The following is a 20,720-nucleotide window of genomic DNA, read 5'->3' on the forward strand; positions in this document are numbered from 1 at the left end:
CGAGGGGCGTATAACCTTGTGCGTATTAAACAGGGCGATGAATGGAAAACAGCATGTAATACGCCGGAGGGCCATTTTGAGTACCTGGTGATGCCATTCGGGCTTTCTAATGCCCCATCTGTGTTTCAGTCCTTTATGCATGACATTTTCCGGAAGTATCTGGATAAATTCATGATTGTATATTTGGATGACATTTTGGTTTTTTCGGATGACTGGGAGTCTCATGTGAAGCAGGTCAGGATGGTATTCCAGGTCCTGCGTGCTAATGCGTTGTTTGTGAAGGGGTCTAAATGCCTCTTTGGAGTTCAGAAGGTTTCCTTTTTGGGCTTCATTTTTTCCCCTTCTACTATCGAGATGGACCCTGTTAAAGTTCAGGCTATATATGATTGGACTCAACCTACATCTGTGAAGAGTCTTCAGAAGTTTCTGGGCTTTGCTAATTTTTACCGTCGCTTCATCGCTAATTTTTCCAGTGTGGTTAAGCCTTTGACTGATTTGACGAAGAAAGGCGCTGATGTGGTGAGTTGGTCCCCTGCGGCCATTGAGGCTTTTCAGGAGCTTAAACGTCGTTTTACTTCGGTCCCTGTGTTGTGTCAGCCAGATGTTTCGCTCCCTTTTCAGGTCGAGGTTGATGCTTCTGACATTGGGGCAGGGGCTGTTTTGTCTCAGAGAAGTTCTGATGGCTCTTTGATGAAACCATGTGCTTTCTTTTCTAGAAAGTTTTCGCCTGCTGAGCATAATTATGATGTCGGCAATCAGGAGTTGTTGGCTATGAAGTGGGCATTCGAGGAGTGGCGACATTGGCTTGAGGGAGCCAAACATCGCGTGGTGGTCTTGACTGATCACAAGAATCTGACTTACCTCAAGTCTGCCAAGCGGTTGAATCCTAGACAGGCTCGTTGGTCGCTGTTTTTCTCCCGTTTTGATTTTGTGGTCTCGTACCTTCCGGGATCTAAGAATGTGAAGGCTGATGCTCTTTCTAGGAGTTTTTTGCCTGATTCTCCAGGAGTCCTTGAGCCGACTGGTATTCTCAAGGAGGGGGTGATTTTGTCTGCCATCTCCCCTGATTTGCGGCGGGTGCTGCAGGAGTTTCAGGCTGATAGACCTGACCACTGTCCAGTGGAGAAATTGTTTGTCCCTGATAGATGGACTAGTAAAGTTATTTCGGAGGTTCATTGTTCAGTGTTGGCTGGTCATCCTGGGATTTTTGGTACCAGAGATTTGGTTGCTAGGTCCTTTTGGTGGCCTTCCTTGTCACGAGATGTTCGTGCTTTTGTGCAGTCCTGTGGGACTTGTGCTCGGGCCAAGCCTTGCTGTTCTCATGCCAGTGGGTTGCTTTTGCCTTTGCCTGTCCCGAAGAGGCTCTGGACGCATATTTCCATGGATTTTATTTCTGATCTTCCTGACTCTCAGAGGATGTCTGTCATCTGGGTCGTTTGTGATCGGTTTTCTAAGATGGTCCATTTAGTACCCTTGCCTAAATTGCCCTCCTCCTCTGATTTGGTTCCATTATTTTTTCAGCATCTGGTTCATTTGCATGGCATTCCGGAGAACATTGTGTCTGACAGAGGTTCCCAGTTTGTTTCTAGGTTTTGGCGGTCCTTTTGTGCTAAGATGGGCATTGATTTGTCTTTTTCTTCAGCGTTCCATCCTCAGACAAATGGCCAAACCGAACGAACCAATCAGACTTTGGAAACCTATCTGAGATGCTTTGTTTCCGCTGATCAGGATGATTGGGTGACCTTCTTGCCATTGGCCGAGTTCGCCCTTAATAATCGGGCTAGTTCGGCTACTTTGGTTTCGCCTTTTTTTTGTAATTCTGGTTTTCATCCTCGTTTTTCTTCAGGGCAGGTTGAGCCTTCTGACTGTCCTGGTGTGGATTCTGTGGTGGACAGGTTGCAGCACATTTGGACTCATGTGGTGGACAATTTAACGTTGTCTCAGGAGAAGGCGCAACGTTTTGCTAACCGCCGTCGTTGTGTTGGTCCCCGACTTCGTGTTGGGGATTTGGTCTGGTTATCTTCTCGTCATGTTCCTATGAAGGTTTCTTCTCCTAAGTTCAAGCCTCGTTTTATTGGTCCTTATAAGATTTCTGAAATTATCAATCCTGTGTCGTTTCGTTTGGCCCTTCCAGCTTCTTTTGCCATCCATAATGTGTTCCATAGGTCTTTGTTGCGGAGATATGTGGCACCTATGGTTCCTTCCGTTGATCCTCCTGCTCCGGTGTTGGTTGAGGGGGAGTTGGAGTATGTGGTGGAGAAGATTTTGGATTCTCGTGTCTCGAGACGGAAGCTTCAGTACCTGGTTAAATGGAAGGGTTATGGTCAGGAGGATAATTCCTGGGTTGTTGCCTCCGATGTCCATGCTGCCGATTTGGTTCGTGCCTTTCATTTGGCTCGTCCTGATCGGCCTGAGGGCTCTGGTGAGGGTTCGGTGACCCCTCCTCAAGGGGGGGTACTGTTGTGAATTCCGTTTTTGTTGTGAATTCCGTTCTCGGGCTCCCTCCTGTGGTCGTGAATGGTACTTTGGTGAGTTCTGTCCTTGGACACCCTCTGGTGGCTTTGAGTGGAACTGCTGATCTTTGAGGTTGGCTTTCTCAGCTGCCCTCATTTATTGTTTCTGCTGGCTTCCCTATTTAACTCTGCTCTGGTCGTTAGTTCATGCCAGCTGTCAATGTCTCAGTACTGGTTCAGATCTCTCTTGGATTTCTCTGATGACCTGTCTACTCCAGCAGAAGCTAAATCCCTGCTAGTTAATTTATTGTCCATTTGTTTTTGAGTATATTTCTCAGTACATGCTATGTTTCTAGTCCAGCTTGCTAATATGATATTTCCTTGCTAGCTGGAAGCTCTGGGGTGCAGAGTGGCACCTCCACACCGTGAGTCGGTGTGGAGGTCTTTTTGCACACTCTGTGTGGTTTTTTGTAGTTTTTAATACTGACCGCACAGTTCCATTTCCTATCTTCTGTCTATCTAGAGAAGATTCGGCCTCCTTTGCTAAAATTTGTTTTCATTCCTGTGTTTGTCACTTCCCTCTTAACTCACAGTCAATATTTGTGGGGGCTGTCTTTCCTTTGGGGAATTTATCTGAGGCAAGGTAGGCTCCTGTTTCTATCTTTAGGGGTAGTTAGCTCTTAGGCTGTGTAGAGGCGTCTAGGGAGAGTTAGGTACGCTCCACGGCTATTTCTAGTGTTGGCGATAGGATTAGGGATTGCGGTCAGTAGAGTTACCACCTCCTCAGAGCTTGTCTCAGGTTTCCGTTTTAACCATCAGGTCATTCCGGGTGCTCCTAACCACCAGGTCCATAACACACTACCAATGGGCAAGTGGCCAATCACGACCTATAGGGTAAGTATAGTGAGGGGTGCAACGCAGTGCATGGCAACAACATATATTGGAGAAAAACAAGAAAAAGAGAAAATACATATAGGTCTGCCCTTTTTCCTTCCACTGTGATGGCATATGTTGGCAGGTGAACCTTAAACGCTCTCTATATTACTCAAATAGGCTTATCTTTCTGCCGTAGTGGTAGCTTTGCCTTTCTATAGGAGCTGTCTTTGGTATAAAACTCCATCTTTTTGGGGGGATTTATGCTTATTTCTTTTGCTGCAAGTTAGTAGGCTTCTCGGGGCCCCCTAGCCAGCATCAGCCCCTTTACTGATATAGGGGCACTTTTGCATTATATGGTACTCTGGGGACGCCCAGAGTGCACCTGCTACCTGGCTCTGTGTACTTAAGCCATTGTGCACATAAGCCACTGTCCATATGTATGGTGCTATTTGTGATACATCATTGTATCTTAGATCGTCCTTTTATATATTTATTCATGATAGTACCAGTAGTGTGTTGGTGGCGTGATTTATGATATACTATTGTACCTTAAGCTGTCTCTATATATTGACTCACTATAGGACCAGTGGTGTGTTGGTTGTATTTTAATATATGTTTTTATTTGTGTTTTCTGTCTTCCCCAATAAAAATTTTGTATTTTTGGAATTTAACTGTATTTTGGGAGTGCACCCTATATGCATAGTCTCTTTTTCTTGTTTTTCTCCAATTTTGGTGGTTGATAAGCTCCACATTTTTGTATTTTAATGACTTTCTGTAGTGCTGCTTTCTGTAGAGATGGCGGTTGTCAGTCCGGCGAGAACCATTAGTACCACTAAAGTAGTAGTAGTGTTGCTGAGTTAAGTGAAAAAGTGATGAAACTCGGGCCAAATTCTGATCAAAAACACTTATGAAACTGAGACTAATTTTCTTTTATGAAAAAATAACTAATGTGTGAATGAGGCCCAAGGAGTTTTAGCGCCAGTGCAGTAGTTGTGGAGGTGGTGACAGTACAAATAACCAGTACAGTCCGGTAGCAGCAGCGGCATTTTTTGTCCCTTAGACACATTACTAGTGAGGCACTGCTACAACTTTATTTATTGGCAAATTCCAATGACTTAACACCTTTTCTCCAATTCTTTTTAGACTTGACAGATAAACCTGAGATCTCTGTGGGGACGTTGGAGGCCGGTAAAGAAGCCACTGTCACCTGTAAAAGTCCTGGTGTCTGCGCTGGGACGGCTCCTGACTTCACATGGAATGGACAACATGGAGTATCATCGAATTATAGCAATTCTTACTCAAATCGCACCAGCATTTACTTCTCTAACTTCAACTTCACACCTGCAAGGATCGACAATGGGAAATCACTGGGGTGTAAGGTCGCCTTCCTCTCTAACAAAGCAGTCACAGAACAGACCATCACACTAAATGTCATGTGTAAGTCTCTGTACAAGGTTTTACTCCAGTGTCATCATTCTTAAAGTAAACTTACTCTAATAAAAAGCCTCAATCCCATGTATAGTGAAAAGGGAAACACATTTCCAAATGTACTTTAGTTGTGTTGTTAAAGGCAATGTGCCATCAGAAAATGACCGAACAGCTTAATATTTTTTTAAGATAATTCCATTTTTTTTTTTAAATGTCCAATTTTTTTTTACATTGCAATCTGTATAAAAAATTAGGAATCTTGCAGTTTTCACATTGGAGACTGATTCTATTTTAGACTCATACTTTCTTTTCAGGAAATACATGTGCACATTAGCGGCAATAGATGGACGCAGACCCCTTCATTTGTATTGAAGCATCTAATGAGCATATGCAAAGATAAATATAACAAAGAGGGAGGAGCTGAGCTGTGACATCACCTATTGTGAATGATGGATCCTGTGTTATCTACTGTATATAGAGGTGTTATCAGTCATTGTACAGGAGGAGGAGGTGAGCTTTGACATCACCTATTGTGAATGGTGGATCCTGTGTTATCTACTGTATATAGAGGTGTTATCAGTCATTGTACAGGAGGAGGAGGTGAGCTGTGACATCACCTATTGTGAATGGTGGATCCTGTGTTATCTACTGTATATAGAGGTGTTTTCAGTCATTGTACAGGAGGAGGAGGTGATCTGTGACATCGCCTATTGTGAATGGTGGATCCTGTGTTATCTACTGTATATAGAGGTGTTATCAGTCATTGTACAGGAGGAGGAGGTGAGCTGTGACATCACCTATTGTGAATGGTGGATCCTGTGTTATCTACTGTATATAGAGGTGTTATTATCAGTCATTGTACAGAAGGAGGAGGAGGTGAGCTGTGACATCATCTATTGTGAATGATGGATCCTGTGTTATCTACTGTATATAGAGGTGTTATCAGTCATTGCACAGGAGGAGGAGGGAGTGAGCTGTTACATCATCCATTGTGAATGGTGGATCCTGTGTAATCTACTGTATATAGAGGTGTTATCAGTCGTTGTACAGGAGGAGGAGGTGAGCTGTGAAATCACCTATTGTGAATGGTGGATCCTATGTAATCTACTGTATATAGAGGTGTTATCAGTCATTGTACAAGAGGAGGAGGTGATCTGTGATATCACATATTGTGAATTGTGGATCCTGTGTAATCTACTGTATATAGAGGTGTTATCAGTCATCGTACAGGAGGAGGAGGAGGTGAGCTGTGACGTCACCTGTTGTGAATGGTGGATCCTGTGTTATCTACTGTATATAGAGGTGTTATTGAACATTGTGCAGGAGGAGGTGAGCTGTGACATCATCCATTGTGAATGGTGGATCCTGTGTTATCTGCTGAATATAGAGGTGTTATTAGTAATTGTACAGGAGGAGGAGGTGAGCAGTGACATCACCCAATTTGATTGGTGGATCCTGTGTTATCAGCTGTTTATAGAGGTGTTAAATTTAGAAACAACCTTAGGGGTGCACGCATGTGGTGGTGCACGCAAGCATCCCAGAAGCAAAGCATCACAAAGCTAAGCATTGTGATACAGCAGTTACTCCATGGCAGTTAGTCAGGGCAGGAGTCAGGTAACCAGGGCCGGACTGGCTATCTGGCAATTCTGGCAAATGCCAGAAGGGCCTGTCTGGTCATGGGCTACCTTGTCTGCTACACTGTTAGCAGAATCAATGCTCTCAAGACACCTATACTGCTAAGAGTTGTGCTGGAGCACTAAGTTGCTGACTCCATCTCGTACCCCAGCAGGCCACAGGTATCATTAGAAATACTGGTCTTGTAGTAAATCTTGCTTTCCTCCATCCAGGGTAATATTAGTAGCAGTATATCCCATCTGGGGCTCAGGGACAGGGACAACATGGGCTTGTGTGATTTCAAATGCCAGGGCTGAATTTCAGCCCCAGTCTGTACCTGCAGGTAACCCACACTTTGCTCACCCTTCTATCCATGTGCTTTATTCCTACCCTCCTATGTGCCCTTGCAATCCACATTCACAGCCCAATCCCCCCTCCATCATGACTCATATACATCATCTCCTCTCTCCTTCCCTCTCCCATGTACAGCTCCTATGCACTTCTCACCTTCTTGAAAAACCTCAGCCCATCTTGCCCAAACACACTGCACAAAAAAAGTCATACAATTCCAAAAACTACTTGCTCTTTATCTTCCTACTGATTTCAGGGACATCTCCCCCAACCCTGGTCCACCATCCCCCATCCTCAAACCCTACCCTACCTCACATCGAAACCTTAATAATCTTACTAATATTAGTTGCACTCCTTCATCTCCTTCTTTTAAATGTGCCCTTTGGAATCCAAGGTCTTTATGTAACAAGCTTCCTTTCCTACAGAATTACTTTCTGAAAAACTCTCTTAATCTGTTGACCCTCACGGAAACCTGGATTCAGGATTCTGACACCGTCTCTCCTGCTGCCATTTCCCATGGTGGCTTACAATTCTCACATTCCCCGAGACCCACCTACAGACATGGTGGTGGAGTCTTCATACTTCTGTCCCCACTATGCACCTTCCAGGTCATCCCCCCAGCTCCATCACTCTCATTCTCTTCTTTTGAGATCCACACCATCAGGCTCTTTCGTCCCCTCTCCCTCAGAGTAGCGATCATATACCGGCCCCCAGGCTCACCCACCCACTTCCTGGACCATTTCTCGGCCTGGCTGCAGCACTTCATGTCCTCAGAACTACCAACCCTTATCCTGGGAGACTTCAACATCCCCATTAACAGCCTCACTTCCACATCTGCATCCCAGCTTCTATCACTAACCACTTCTCTAGGCCTCTCACAGCTCTCAACCTCTGAAACACACTAAGACGGTAACACCCTTGACCTGGTCTTTGTGCGGCTCTGTTCAATCTCCTACCTAGATAACTCACCGTTTCCCTTTCTGACCACAACATTCTCTCCTTCACACTCACAATTCCTCGCCCACCCCAGCACTCTCCTACCTATCACACATTCAGAAATCTACATGCTATTAACCCTCACACACTTTCAGACTCCCTACACTCATCATTGTCCCCAATGTCCAATTTTTCCTGTCCTGATCTGGCTGTACATCACTTCAATGACACTCTTAGAATCACCCTGGACCAAGTAGTTCCCCTCACCCTCAGAACCTCCAAACACAGAGTAAAACAGCCCTGGCTCACATCGCAAACCCGATTTCTCCAGCGATGCTCTAGGTGTGCTGAACGCTTATGGAGGAACATTTGCACACCAGAAGACTTCATACACTTCAAATTTATGTTAAAAACCTATAACTCTGCCCTTCACCTCGCCAAACAGGCCTACTTCACCACCCTGATCTCCTCACTATCCAACAACCCCAAGAAACTTTTTGACACCTTTCACTCCCTCCTCAGGCAGAAAGCACAACCTATCACAGACATTTGTGGTGATGACCTGGCCTCCCACTTTACAGAGAAAATAGATAATATCCATCAGGAAATCTGCTTCCAGACACCAAGTGCAGTGACTCCCATCCCTCCCTTCATCTCCCCTGGCTCACTCTCCACATTCGATCCCATCACAGAAGATGTAGTCTCCAAGCTCCTCTCTTCTTCTCGTCTGACTACATGCACTACCGACCCCATTTCCTCACATCTCCTCCAGTCTCTCCAGTTGTCACAACTCACCTAACTACAATCTTTAATCTTTCCCTCTCCTCTGGCATTTTCCTCTCCTCCTTCAAACACTCTATCATTACTCCATTACTAAAGAAACCCACCCTTGACTCGTCCTGCACAAATAACTACAGACCGGACTCCAATCTCCCCTTTATCTCTAAACTCTTGGAGCACATGATCTACTCCCGCCTTACCTGTTACCTCTCCACTCATTCCCTCCTAGACCCTTCACAGTCTGGTTTCCGCCCCCTACAATCGACAGAAACTGCACTCATCAAGGTGACCAATGACCTTCTGACAGCAAAATGTAACGGTGACCACTCTCTTCTCATTCTTCTCGACCTTTCTGCAGCTTTCGACACTGTTGACCATCCTCTCCTACTCTCTAGGCTCCAGTCACTTGGCATTAAGGACACTGCTCTCTCCTAATTCTCCTCCTATCTTTCTGACCGCTTCTTCAGTGTTCTGTTCCCTGGCTCCACTTCATCTCCTCTTCCTCTCACTGTCGGGGTAACTCAGGGCTCAGTCCTTGGCTCCCTTCTCTTCTCCCTCTACACAGCCCCAATTGGACAGACCATCAGCAGATTTGGCTATCAGTACCATCTTTATGGCGATGACACACAACTATACACGTCATCCCCTGACCTTACCCCGCTGTACTACAGAACACCACGGACTATCTGTCCGCAGTCTCCAATATCATGTCCTCTCTCTATCTGAAACTCCACCTCTCCAAAACTGAACTTCTTCTGCTCCCGCCATCTACTAACCTTCCTAAATCTGACATTTCCCTCTCCGTGGGTGGCACCATAATAACACCCCAGCAGCAGGCGCGCTGTCTAAGTGTTATGTTTGACTCTGATCTCTCCTTCACATCCCATATACAATCTCTTGCCCGCTCGTGCCGCTTACACCTAAAGAACATCTCTAGAATCCGCCCTTTTCTCACCATGGAAACAACGAAAACCCTCACTGTCGCCTTGATCCACTCCCGCCTGGATTATTGCAACGCTCTATTAATTGGCCTCCCCTGTTATGATCGAACTGGTGGTTAGGAGCACAAGAAATGACCAGATGAGCAAACTAGCAATACAGGATGAGCTCTGGGAAGTGGGAGCTCTGCTGACCGCAGCCTCTAATCCTATCAACAACAACTAGAAATAGCCGTGGAGCGTTCCTGACTCTGCCTAGACACCTCTTCACAGCCTAAGAGCTAACTACCCCTAAAGATAGAAAATACAGCCTAGCTTGCCTCAGAGAAATTCCCCAAAGAAATAGGCAGCCCCCACATATATTGACTGTGAGTTAAGATGGAAGTCACAAACACAGGAATGAAACAGGTTTCAGCATAGGAGGCCAGACTTAACTAAACAGACTGAGGATAGAAAAGGTATCTTTGCGGTCAGCATAAAAAACTAACAAAAAACCACGCAGAGTGTGCAAAAGAAACCACCGCACCGACTCACGGCACGGTGGTGCCACTCTGCATCCCAGAGCTTCCAGCTAACACGATAAACTCATAATAGAAAGCTGGACAAAAACACAGTGGTAACAAATAAGCTAGCAAGGACTTAGCTTTTGCTGAAATAGACAGGTCATATGAAAGATCCAAGAAAACTGAACCAGTACTAGGACATTGACAGCTGGCATCAAGTAACGATCTGAGTGGATTTAAATAGAGCAGCCAGCCAAGGCCTCAATGAGATCAGCTGGAGAATGAATCTCAGAACCAGCAGCTCCACTCACAGCCACCAGAGGGAGTCCATGAACAGAACTCGCCGAAGTACCATTAATAACCACAGGAGGGAGCTCGAGAACAGAATTCACAACACTCCCCCTCACTCGACTTTCCCCTCTCCAGTCCATCCTTAATGCGGCAGCCAGAGTCGTCCATCTGGCTAATCATTACTTGGACGCGTCTACTCTTCGCCAGTCGTTACACTGGCTGCCCATTCATTATAGAATCCAATTCAAAGTACTTGTTCTCACCCACAAAGCTCTAAACAGTGCTGCACCCCCTTATATCTCCTCCCTCATTTCTGTCTATCGGCCTAACCGACATCTGCGCGCTGCAAATGACTTCCGACTAACCTCTGCACTAATCCATACCTCCCACTCTCGACTCCAAGACTTCTCCCATTCTGCGCCAATCCTCTGGAATGCTCTAGCCCAAGATATTAGGACCATCCACAATTTGCATAGCTTTAGGCGGTCCCTCAAAACACATTTGTTCAGAGCGGCCTATCACGTTCCCTAATCAAAGTCATTTTATGTTTGTGTGTGTGTAGCCCATTCACGATCTCCATCTACCCCCCACCCCCTGAAGATGGCTGGACCATCATTGTAAATACATCATTGTAAATATACACCTGTACTTTGTATCTCCCCAACTCATTGTAGATTGTAAGCTCTCACGAGCAGGGTCGTCTTATTTTGCTTTAATTATTGTATTGTTAAAGTTGTTACTTATGACTGTGGTGTTTGAAACTGTTAAACTGTAAAGCGCTGCGGAATATGTTGGCGCTATATAAATAAAGATTATTATTATGATTATTATTATCATCAGTCATTATAATCCCGCCTCTGCTAAAAAGGAGCCTTGTTAAACCCGCTTCCTAAAAGTACAGGATTTGGTGACCAAAGTTCAGAGGTGCGATCACACATGAAGGTGAAGCATGAATGCAGTTTATTGTGTGTCTAAAATAGCGCCAGTGAGCAGATTTAGAAAAAAAAACGGAGCACATTTTTTTTAAAGTGAAAATAATGTAAAGAAACCCGCAAAACCTGATTTAATCAATTGGTCATTTTCTTTTCAATAATTCCATTAAAAAAAAAGTGAAAAATAGGCTCTCATTTACTTTTTTTTTTCAATTTTCTCCCAATATAAACAATGTGACATGCTAAAAAGAGACAAGAAAATATTTGACTAAGCAAATGAATAAAAAAATGTTGATGTCTTAAACCATATTGCTTAAATGTTTCCTGCTAAGAAGGGTGGGAAATATCAACTGGTTAAGCAAAATGTGATATTCTTCATTTTCAACTTATTTTCATTTTTTCTCTTGTAGACCCACCCATTGTGATCATCACCACTAGAGGTAACAACATTTTACTCTAATATATGTGTTCATATCAAGATGAATAATAATTTGTGTGGGGGATATTTTAATCTACAGCCGACATCCTAGTACGGCTTTCCTCTGTATTCTAGGCAGAGAGCTAATGTATTAATCAACTTACAGTCGACTTTTCACCAAATTTTGTGTGTTTGTTAATCTCACTGAGGTCTGCTGTTCTCCAGCACATATCAACATTCTCCAGTGAGGAAAGCAGACTGTTTGTTAATTTATGTCTCATACCGAACCTGTTTTAAGCTATTATAGGGGCGTGTTCTTCTTTCTCCAGTGTTTTGCTGCTTGCTTATGATTGGTCAGCATTAAAAAGAGGAGGAAGGACACACCCCCAATGAAATCTCTCTGGTAATGCCCACTTAGACTTTAAAAATGTAACTGTTTGAGTATTAAATACTTTTATTACTAATGTCTCAGCAACAGAGAAGTGTTATAAAAAGAAAAAAATGTCTTATTCCACTTTGGTGAAAGGTTCTCTTTAAACCATTATGTATTACTAAAATTCCCCTGTAGTGCCACCAGGGATGCCAACTTGACTTACAGGTAATATGTGTCTGCAGCCCATATTTTTTATATGAAGACATTACAAACCCTATGAGCTGTGAAACTATCATTACTTCAGTGAAGTTATGATATTTATAATTTGTAAAGCGCTGCGGAATATGTTGGCGCTATATAAATAAAATTATTATTATTATTATTATGATAACCGGTTCATGTAGCCTTACATGAACACTTGATTCTTATGATTGGACCGAACAACAAAAGCAATTGTTATCATCCACCTCTCGTGTCTCCCCTTTTCCTCATAGTTTGTAAGATTGCAAGCAGGAACCTCACTCCTCTTGGTATCTGTTTTGATCTGTGTTTATTGTTATGCTGTAATGTCTATTGTATGTACAAGTCTCCTCTATAATATAAAGTTCTGCGGAATATGTTGGTGCTATATAAATTAAATTATTATTATTATTATTGGTAAAAGCTTCTTCATTTCCACCCCAAAATCAGGTTTTTTTTACGTTTAATCTTACAATCTTTTCACAAACTGTTCTGGACTTTCTGGACGGTTGGCAACCCTGGTGTCTCCTTCAGGGAAAATTTTTGTATTTCAAGTTTAGGTAGGAAAGCTGATATTATTTGGGTGTCAAAATTCATGGGAGCTCGCATCTGAAACCTGGTGCTGGAACTTTTTTTCCTTCCTTTGCAACTGCTGAACCAAGACTGCCTCTGGAATCCAGCTATTTAAGCCCCAGACCACACCCTGGGGTGGAGATAAGGTGGACGTCATCCCACACGCTCTATGGATGTCCACACTGACACCATTAAGTGTAGTGAAACATATCTCCCTTCCAGCACTTCACCAGTGACTTTGTCACAAGGGGTATTCTTGCTGTCATCACATTGTGATTATTATATACCGTATATACTCGAGTATAAGCCGACCCGAGTATAAGCCGACCCCCCTAATTTTGCCACAAAAAACTGGGAAAACTTAATGACTCGAGTATAAGCCTAGGGTGGGAAATGCAGCAGCTACCGGTAAATGTCAAAAGTAAAAATAGATACCAATAAAAGTAAAATTAATTGAGACATCAGTAGGTTACCGTATTTTCCGGCGTATAAGACGACTGGGCGTATAAGACGACCCCCCAACTTTACCAGTTAAAATATAAAATCTTCTTAAAAGTCGGGGGTCTTCTTATACACCCTATGTCGTCTTATAGGGCCGGTGAATATGTGCCTTTTGGGGGGGGGGGGGAGTGATCCTGATGACGAGGGGGCGTCTCACAGGAAAGTGAGTATCCCCCATTACCTTATCGTAGCGGTGCAGCGTGGGGGTCTCAGTGCTGGGAGTGGCGGCGGCGGCTGCTGTGCTCTGGTGCGGCGGCTGCTGTGCTCTGGTGCGGCGGCTGCTGTGCTCTGGTGCGGCGGCTCCTCTTCTGTGTGGGGCCTCTGTGCTGTGCGGTGGCGGTGGCGGCGGCATATCTTTATCCAGTTGGGGCTCCTCCGGCATCTCCTTAGCCCTGGAGGCCCCGCCGCAACTCCATGAGTGCAATGCAGCGGCCATTTTCCCGGAGGCAGCTCAATAGGTGCGATGCGGTGGCCTCCGGGAAAATGGCCGCTGCTCAGATTCAGATCTCGTCCCGAAATCTCGGGACACGAGATCTGAATCTGAGCAGCGGCCATTTTCCCGGAGGCCACCACATTGCACCGATGGAGTTGCGGCGGGGCCTCCAGGGCTAAGGAGATGCCGGAGGAGCCCCAACTGGATAAAGATACGCCGCTGCCGCCGCCACCTCACAGCACAGAGGCCCCACACAGAAGAGGAGCCGCCGCACCAGAACACAGCAGCTGCCGCCGCTCCCAGCACTGACACCCCCACGCTGCACCGCTAGGATAAGGTAATGGGGATTACTCACTTTCCTGTGAGACGCCCCCTCGTCATCAGGATCACTCCCCCTCCCCACCCACCATATACACCGGCGTACAAGTCGATTCCCGGCGTATAAGACGACCCCCGACTTTTAAGAAGATTTTCGGGGGTTAAAAAGTCGTCTTATACGCCGGAAAATACGGTAAGTGTTTTTGAATATCCATATTGAATCAGGAGCCCCATATAATGCTCCATAAAGTTTATGATGGCCCCATAAGATGCTCCATATTAAAATATGCCCCATATAATCCTGCATAAAGGTTAATAATGGCCCCATAAGATGCTGTATAGACACATTTACCCAATATAATGCTGCACAAATGTTGATTTTGGCCCCATAAGATGCTCCATAAAGATATTAGCCCCATATAGTGCTGCACAAACCTTCATTATGGCCCCATAAGATGCTCCATACAGACACTTGCCCCATATAAAGCTCCAAAAAAGCTAATTATGGCCCCATAAGATGCTCCATAAAGATATTTGCGCCATATAGTGCTGCACAAACGTTGATTATGGCCCCATAAGATGCTCCATAAAGATATTTGCACCATTTGCTGTTGCTGCGATAAATAAAAAGAAATCACATACTCACCTCTCCGTTGCTCAGGCCCCTAGCACTTTCAATAGTCACCTGACTTCGTTCCGGCCACAGCTCCATCTTCAGCGCCTTCTGCACTTACGTTCAGGCAGAGGGCGCGCACTAACTACGTCATCGCGCCCTCTGACCTGAGCGTCACTGCAGAAGATGCTGAAGACGGGGCGGCGCCGGAAGAGGAGCAGATGAATATCACGCAGTGCTGCGCTCCCCTCCCCGTTATACTCACCTGCTCTTGGTGCGGTCCCTGCGGGTCCCTGCTTCCCCAGCACCGCAGCTTCTTCCTGTATTGATCGGTCACCGTTACCGCTCATTACAGTAATGAATATGCGGCTCCACACCTATGGGAGGTGGGGCTGCATATTCATTACTGTAATAAGCGGTACCATGTGACCGCTCAGTACAGGAAGAAGCAGGGACCGCGACAGGAGTAGATGAGTATAATTAGACAACCCCCGCTCCCCCTCCCCTGCCGATCCCTGGGTATGACTTGAGTATAAGCCGAGAGGGGGACTTTCAACCCCAAAAAATGGGCTGAAAATCTCGGCTTATACTCGAGTATATACAGTAGTTGTGTCCTTTATTACCATTCCTTTTGGCTCCACATATCCTAAAATAGGTGGTGAAAAATGTCCAATTTTGAAAAATGAATAAAAAAAGAAATGAAAAATAGAAAATGATTTTGTGATACTCTGGAGGGAGAAGTTTATGCTGTTATGTATCTACACTACCTTTCAAAAGTTTAGGGTCACCCAGACAATTTTGTGTTTTCCATGATAACTCATACTTTTACTAATCAAATGAGTTGCCAAATGAGTTGAAAATCTAGTCCAGACATTGACAAGGTTGGAAAAGAAGATTTATATTTGAAATAATTTTCTTATTCAAACTTTCGTCAGAGAATGCTCCCTTTGCAGCAATTACAGCATTGTAGACCTTTGGCATTCTAGCAGTTAATTTGCTGAGGTAATATGGAGAAATTTCCCCCCCATGCTTCCAGAAGCCTCTCCCACAAGTTGGTTTGGCTTCATGGGTGCTTTTTGCGCACCATACGGTCAAGCTGCTCCCACAACAGCTCAATGGCCTTGAGATCTGGTGATGGCGCTGGCCACTCCATTACAGATAGAATACCAGCTGCTGCTTCTTCCCTAAATAGTTCTTGCATAATTTGGAGGTGTGCTTTGGGTCATTGTCCTGTTGTAGGTTGAAATTGGCTCCAATCAAGCGTTGTCCACAGGGTATGGCATGGCATTGCAAAATGGAGTGATAGCTTTCCTTATCAAAAATCCCTTTTACCTTGTACAAATCTCCCACTTTACCAGCACCAAAGCAACCCCAGACCATCACATTACCTCCACCATGCTTGACAGATGGCGTCTATTATGATCCGGTGACCATGGAGCCACATGAGACGTTCTCTGGAGTAGGTGGTACCTGTACTGACCGCAATCCCTGAACTGACACCACAACTAGAAGTAGCAGTGGGGTGTACCTAACACGTCCTAGACACCTCGACACAGCCGGAGGACTAAATACCCCTATAGATGGAAATGGGAATTCTATCTTGCCTCAGAGCAGAATCCCAAAGGATAGGCAGCCCCCCACAAATATTGACTGTGAGTATAAGAGGAAGGACATACGCAGGCAGAAAGCAGGATTTAGCAAAAGAGGCACTTCTAGCTAAATAGAAAAGGATAGGACAGAATTCTAAGCGGTCAGTATTAAAACCCTGAAAATATCCACAGCAGAAAATACAAAATATACTACATCTAACTAAAGACATAGAATGTATATCTGCCTCTCCAGAGAATCCAGCATGACGGAAAAATCCAAACAAAGTCTAAGCTGGACACAATGGATTGCACTGAGATGTAAAGCACACTGCATATGTGCTACAGAGACAAAAAAAACAGAACTTATCTTAGCTGAATTGACAGCAGGGCATGAGGAGCCAGACAGATATGCAATCCCTCCAAGTACAATGGACAACTGGCAGGGAATCATGAATCCAGCACACCTAAATACCTAGTAGAGCTGCAATCAGCAGAAACACCTGCCCTGGATTACAACCCAGAGACAACTGCACTACCACCAAGAACCACTGGAGGGAGCCCAAGAGCAGAATTCACAACAGTACCCCCCCTTGAAGAGGGGTCACCGAACACTCACCAGAGCCCCCAGGCCGATCAGGACGAGCCAGATGAAAGGCACGGACCAAATCAGCAGCATGGACATCAGAGGCAAAAACCCAAGAATTATCCTCCTGGCCATAACCCTTCCATTTGACCAGATACTGAAGCTTCCGCCTCGAAAAATGAGAATCCAAAATCTTCTCAACCTCATACTCCAACTCCCCATCAACCAACACAGGGGCAGGAGGATCAACAGAGGGAACAACGGGTACCACATATTTCCGCAAAAGAGGCCGGAAGCACCAATCGAAAAGACACCGGATTAATAATCTCAGAAATCCTATAAGGACCAATAAACCGAGGCTTAAACTTAGGAGAAGAAACCTTCATAGGAACATAACGGGAAGACAACCAGACCAGATCCCCAACACGAAGCCGGGGACCAACACCCCAACGACGGTTAGCAAAACGTTGAGCCTTCTCCTGAGACAACACCAAATTGTCTACCACATGAGTCCAAATCTGCTGCAACCTGTCAACCACAGAATCCACACCAGGACAATCAGAAGGCTCAACCTGCCCTGAAGAAAAACGAGGATGAAAACCAAAATTACAAAAGAAGGGCGAAACCAAGGTAGCCGAACTAGCCCGATTATTAAGGGCAAACTCGGCCAATGGCAAGAAAGCCACCCAGTCATCCTGATCAGCAGACACAAAGCATCTCAAATAAGTTTCCAAAGTCTGATTAGTTCGCTCGGTTTGGCCATTTGTCTGAGGATGAAATGCAGAAGAAAAAGACAAATCAATGCCCAGCCTAGCACAAAAGGCCCGCCAAAACCTAGAAACAAACTGGGAACCTCTGTCGGACACAATATTCTCCGGAATACCATGCAAACGAACCACATGCTGAAAAAACAACGGAACCAAATCAGAAGAGGAAGGCAATTTAGGCAAAGGCACCAAATGAACCATCTTGGAGAACCGGTCCCAAACCACCCAGATAACCGACATCCTCTGGGAAACCGGAAGATCTGAAATAAAATCCATAGAAATATGCGTCCAGGGCCTCTCAGGGACTGGCAAAGGCAAAAGCAACCCACTAGCACGGGAACAACAAGGCTTGGTCCGCGCACAAGTCCCACAGGACTGCACAAAAGAACGCACATCACGCGACAAAGAAGGCCACCAAAAGGACCTACCAACCAAATCTCTGGTACCAAAAATACCAGGATGGCCAGCCAACACTGAACAATGAACCTCAGAAATCACTCTACTAGTCCATCTATCAGGAACAAACAGTTTCTCCAGTGGACAGCGGTCGGGTTTGTCAGCCTGAAATTCCTGAAGAACCCGTCGTAAATCAGGGGAAATGGCAGAAAGGACCACCCCTTCCTTCAGAATGCCGACCGGTTCAAGGACCTCAGGAGAATCAGGCAAAAAACTCCTAGAGAGGGCATCAGCCTTAATATTCTTAGAACCAGGAAGATACGAGACCACGAAATCAAAACGGGAGAAAAACATGGACCATCGAGCCTGTTTAGGATTCAACTGTTTGGCAGACTCGAGATAAATCAGATTTTTATGATCGGTCAAGACCACAATATGGTGCTTGGCTCCCTCAAGCCAATGTCGCCACTCCTCAAACGCCCACTTCATAGCCAACAACTCCCGATTGCCGACATCATAATTGGGTTCAGCAGGCGAAAACTTACAGGAAAAGAAGGCACAAGGCTTCATCAAGGAACCATCAGAATTCCTCTGAGACAAAACGGCCCCTGCCCCAATCTCAGAAGCGTCAACCTCAACCTGAAACGGAAGAGAAACATCTGGCTGACGCAACACCGGGGCAGAAGTAAATCGGCGTTTAAGCTCCTGAAAGGCAGAGACAGCCGCAGAGGACCAACTCGTCACATCAGCGCCCTTCTTCGTCAAATCGGTCAGGGGTTTAACCACACTGGAGAAGTTAGCAATGAAACGGCGATAAAAATTAGCAAAGCCCAAAAATTTCTGAAGGCTCTTCACGAAAGTGGGCTGAATCCAATCATGAATGGCCTGAACCTTAACCGGATCCATCTCCATAGATGAGGGAGAAAAAATGAAGCCCAAAAAAGAAACCTTCTGCACTCCAAAGAGACACTTAGACCCCTTCACAAATAAAGCATTATCACGAAGGATCTGAAATACCATCCTGACCTGTTTCACATGAGACTCCCAATCATCGGAAAAAATCAAAATGTCATCCAAATATACAATCATGAATTTATCAAGATAACTCCGGAAGATATCATGCATGAAGGACTGAAAAACAGATGGAGCATTAGAGAGCCCGAATGGCATCACAAGTTATTCAAAATGGCCTTTGGGCGTATTGAATGCAGTTTTCCATTCATCACCCTGCTTAATACGAACTAGATTATATGCCCCTCGAAGGTCAATCTTAGTAAACCAACTAGCCCCCTTTATCCTAGCAAACAAATCGGAAAGCAAAGGCAAGGGGTATTGAAACTTGACCGTGATCTTATTCAAGAGGCGATAATCAATACAGGGTCTCAAGGAGCCATCCTTCTTAGCAACAAAAAAAATCCCGCTCCCAACGGTGAAGAAGATGGACGAATATGCCCTTTCTCCAAAGACTCCTTAACGTAATTCCGCATGGCGGTATGTTCTGGCACAGACAGGTTGAAAAGTCGGCCCTTAGGAAACTTACAGCCTGGAACCAAGTCAATAGCACAATCACAGTCCCTATGCGGCGGAAGGGAACTGGACTTAGGCTCGTCGAATACATCCTGAAAATCAGACAAAAACTCAGGAATTTCAGAAGAGGAGGAAGAGGAGATTGACATCAAAGGAACGTCATTATGAATCCCCTGACATCCCCAGTTAGTCACAGACATAGATTTCCAATCCAACACCGGATTATGTACCTGCAACCATGGAAAACCCAGCATAATAGCATCATGCAAATTATGCAACACCAGAAAACGACAATCTTCCTGATGGGCCGGCGCCATACACATGGTCACCTGTGTCCAAAACTGGGGTTTATTTTTAGCCAAAAGTGTAGCATCAATGCCCCTTAAAGGAATAGGGTTCTGCAAAGACTGCAAGGGGAAACTACAACGCTTGGCAAATTCAAAGTACATTAAGTTCAAAGCGGCGCCTGAATCCACAAACGCCATGACAGAAAATGACGACAATGAGCAGATCAAGGTCACAGATAACAGAAATTTAGGTTGTACAGTACTGATGGTAACTGAACTAGCGATTCTCTTTGTACGCTTAGGGCAGACTGAAATGACATGAGAAGCATCGCCACAGTAAAAACACAACCTATTCTGACGTCTGAATCCTTGTTGTTCCGCTCTAGACAGAATCCTATCACACTGCATAGGCTCAGGTATCTGCTCAGAGGACAACGCCACAGTGCGCACAGCTCTGCGCTCCCGCAAGCGCCGATCAATCTGAATGGCCAGAGACATAGAATCACTCAGACCAACAGGCGTGGGAAACCCCACCATAACATCTTTAACAGATTCAGAAAGACCCTTTCTGAAAATTGCCGCCAAAGCATCCTCATTCCATTTAGTCAGCACAGACCACTTTCTAAATTTCTGACAATACAATTCTGCCGCTTCTTGACCCTGAGACAGGGCCAACAAGGTCTTCTCCGCATGATCCACAGAATTTGGTTCATCATATAATAACCCTAGAGCCTGAAAAAAGGCGTCTACATTAAGCAATGCCGAATTCCCAGATTCCAGGGAAAATGCCCAATCCTGAGGATCGCCACGCAGCAGGGAGATGACAATTTTAACCTGCTGAATGGGATCACCAGAGGAACGAGGTTTCAGAGCAAAAAACAGTTTACAGTTGTTTTTAAAACTCAAAAATTTGGACCTGTCCCCAAAAAACAAATCAGGAATAGGAATCCTAGGCTCTAAAACCGGAGACTGAACAATATAATCTGAAATACCTTGTACC

General features: G+C 45.1%; 1 protein-coding gene across 1 annotated transcript in view; it reads left to right on the plus strand.

Moving 5' to 3' along the window:
* Positions 1-20,720, plus strand: part of LOC143767798 (sialic acid-binding Ig-like lectin 13) — a 101,050-nt gene that overhangs the window by 58,007 nt on the left and 22,323 nt on the right. The window contains exons 4-5 of the mRNA XM_077256318.1: positions 4,473-4,766; positions 11,513-11,542. Of these exons, the coding sequence (XP_077112433.1) occupies positions 4,473-4,766; positions 11,513-11,542 (324 nt within the window). The remainder of the gene's footprint in view (positions 1-4,472; positions 4,767-11,512; positions 11,543-20,720) is intronic.

The sequence above is a fragment of the Ranitomeya variabilis genome, chromosome 4, assembly GCF_051348905.1.
Source record: "Ranitomeya variabilis isolate aRanVar5 chromosome 4, aRanVar5.hap1, whole genome shotgun sequence".
In the NCBI taxonomy this organism is placed as follows: Eukaryota; Metazoa; Chordata; class Amphibia; order Anura; family Dendrobatidae; genus Ranitomeya; species Ranitomeya variabilis.